General features: G+C 31.0%; 1 protein-coding gene across 1 annotated transcript in view; it reads right to left on the reverse strand.

The window, feature by feature from the left end:
- nup42 (nucleoporin 42) overlaps positions 1-3,008 on the reverse strand; it is a 9,975-nt gene that overhangs the window by 5,688 nt on the left and 1,279 nt on the right. Inside the window, exon 2 of the mRNA XM_016494077.1 lies at positions 371-590. Coding sequence (XP_016349563.1) covers positions 371-590 — 220 coding nt within the window. The remainder of the gene's footprint in view (positions 1-370; positions 591-3,008) is intronic.

A 3,008-nucleotide genomic window follows, 5' to 3' on the forward strand; every position in this document is an offset into this window, starting at 1 on the left:
CAGCAGAGCTCATTAGCATTTAAAGCAACATGGACTAGAACAGCTTGCTAAAAACAGAGCTGATTTTGACAGGGTAAAAAGGGTGTTTTTTACACTACCATTGAGAAATTTTAACTAAAGTATGTTATGGACTTTTCATTAAGACCCTAAAGAATAATATCAACTTGTGGAAAATGGGCATCCGATGACCCCTTTAAGTTATTATTACTTAATCAAAACAAACCAACTGCAGTTCGATTGATATTACTTGGAATGCGCAATAAAAAACAAAAAAACGTGATTTCTGAAAAAAATAAAAATGGAGTTATCGGTTTTTGCAAATGAACTCTTCTGGTTAAGCAGCGAGTGCATGGATGTAAACTGCACTTACACATCATCCGTGGGGCTCTGTACATCTTTATCAGAGTGACTGTGCGAGGCGAGTGCTGAGAATCTGTTCTGGCCACTGAAGCTGAAGTCGGAGCTCTTGACGTCTGCTCCTCCTCCTCCTCGGCTCCAGTCGTTATCTCCGTCACGAGAGAACGAGGACGGCTGGACGTAATCGCCGCCGGTGCGCTGAGACGGGTTTATCCACACGCGGTTCCCATAACCTGAGAAACACCAACAACACGAGTCAGTCACTGCTGCTGGAGCTCAGTTTAGAGATGAAGTGTGTCAGTAAATATCGGGCGTAAAATACTTTACTTTTCTACTGCCAGTGAAAAGTTCGGACATGCATTTAAAAACATTCTGATCTTGAGGTTTACCTATCTAAAATAATTTTTCCAGACAAACATAAATAGTGCCTATTTGCAAACTAGACCAGAGTTTTTAAATAGTCACTTCAAAAATATTATTACATTAACCTCCTCTGACCCTGCGTCCTCATATGAGGACATTCTATTTCAGTGTATTTCTCTGAGACGTTACATGCCACAGTTTTTAGTCTGGATGTCCTGTGCAGAGCACATTCAGGGCTTTTCAGAGATACTAAATGTTTGGATCTTTCACTATGACCACTCCCTCTCCTTGGTCTTCAAATATGTCTGATATTAATTTAGTGACACTCTTATGGAAATATGATAATTGTTTGTAATTATCATTTAAATCTAATTGTTAAACTGTGTGTCATAAATCAACATCTTAAGAAAATGTTATGGGTTTCAAATCAAAATACGACTTTCTGTTATGAAACCGGACGTTAATGTCATATGAGGACACTGGGACTAAAAGCATGTTTATTAAGCATTTTGGCACGACACAACAAATTAATAGGGAAATAAATTATATTTCAATATTCCTATGAAATATTATATATTATTATGAAAATCTTGTCAATTATTACTCCCATTATTACACTTCTTTTTTCATTACACGTTGCCCCAAAAACACATTAATAAGAAAATTTGATTTAGTTTATAGATACATTGTATATAATGAGAAAACCTGTTTATGGCCATTTTACACACATTTTGCAGAAAGAAAAATGGTATATCAAATCATTCTGTTATAACAGTTGAGAATTATCTTTATACAAAGTTTGATAAAAAAAAAAAAATCCTGAATATAAAAATGTATTGATTTTAAAAAAATCAGTTGTTTTTGCCTATGCATGTTCATTCATGTCTTTTTATTATTATTTTTTTTAAATTGAGTCCCGAGCCTATGCATGTTCATTCATGTCTTTTTATTCTTTTTTTTTTTTAATTGAGTCCCGATGTCCTCTACCGAGGATGTAGCATAGCTTATGAATTAAATATAATTTTTTACATTTTTTAATGCTCTAAACAATGTAATGACATGAAAAAATACTAATTTTTTTCTTAAAATGCTTTGCCGGGTCTTAAGAGGTTAATACAGTATTATTATTAAAAAGAGTATTTATTATTACAGAATTAATACACTTTAAAAGAATATACTGAATGTAATATTTTCAGACACTTATTGCATTTCTTTGCAAATGAAATGTATTATAGTTTAAATTGATAGTCAATGCAACTAGTTGAACTCAAAAGTGCATCGTACATCATATGTAATTTTATAATTATTTATATTATCTTTGAAATATGTTACATGTGCACTGACAACTCACCAAATAAACTGAAAATATACACTGCCGTTTAAAAGCTTGGGATCAGTAAGACTTGTAATGTTTTTTAAAGAAGTTTCTTATGCTCATCAAGGCTGCATTTATTTGATAAAAAATACAGAAAAAACAGTGATATTGTGAAATATTATTACCATTTAAAATACTTGGTTTCTATTTTAATATACTTTAAAATATAATTTATTTCTGTGATGCAAAGCTTAATTTTCAGCATCATTACACCATTCAGTGTCACGTGATCCTTCAGAAATCATTCTAATATGCTGATTTATTATCAATGTGGAAATATGATAATTGTTTGTAATTATCATTTAAATCTAATTTTTAAACTGTGTGTCATAAATCAACATCTTAAGAAAATGTTATGGGTTTCAAATCAAAATACGACTTTCTGTTATGAAACCGGACGTTAATGTCATATGAGGACACTGGGACTAAAAGCATGTTTATTAAGCATTTTGGCACGACACAACAAATGAATAGGGAAATAAATGATATTTCAATATTCCTATGAAATATTATATATTATTATGAAAATCTTGTCAATTATTACTCCCATTTATCATTCAGAAATCATTCTAATTTGCTGATTTATTATCAATGTTGGAAACAGTTTTGCTGCTTAATATTTTTTTTGGAACCTGTGATACTTTTTTCAGAATTCTTTGATGAATGAAGTTAAAAAGAACAGCATTTATTTAATTTATTTAAAATAGAAATCACTATTATCCATTATAAATCAATGTGATAAATGAGTTAGGTCAAAAGTAATATGATTACATTACCTAAAATGTGTAATGTAACGGATTACGTTACTAACTACGATTTCTGTCATGTTATTTGGAATCAGCAGTGTTGGGGAGTAACTAGTTACATGTAACGGAATTACGTAATTTAATTACAAAATAAAAGTAATTGTAAT

The sequence above is a fragment of the Sinocyclocheilus anshuiensis genome, unplaced genomic scaffold (assembly GCF_001515605.1).
Source record: "Sinocyclocheilus anshuiensis isolate Anshui unplaced genomic scaffold, SAMN03320099.WGS_v1.1 scaffold2100, whole genome shotgun sequence".
Taxonomy (NCBI): Eukaryota; Metazoa; Chordata; class Actinopteri; order Cypriniformes; family Cyprinidae; genus Sinocyclocheilus; species Sinocyclocheilus anshuiensis.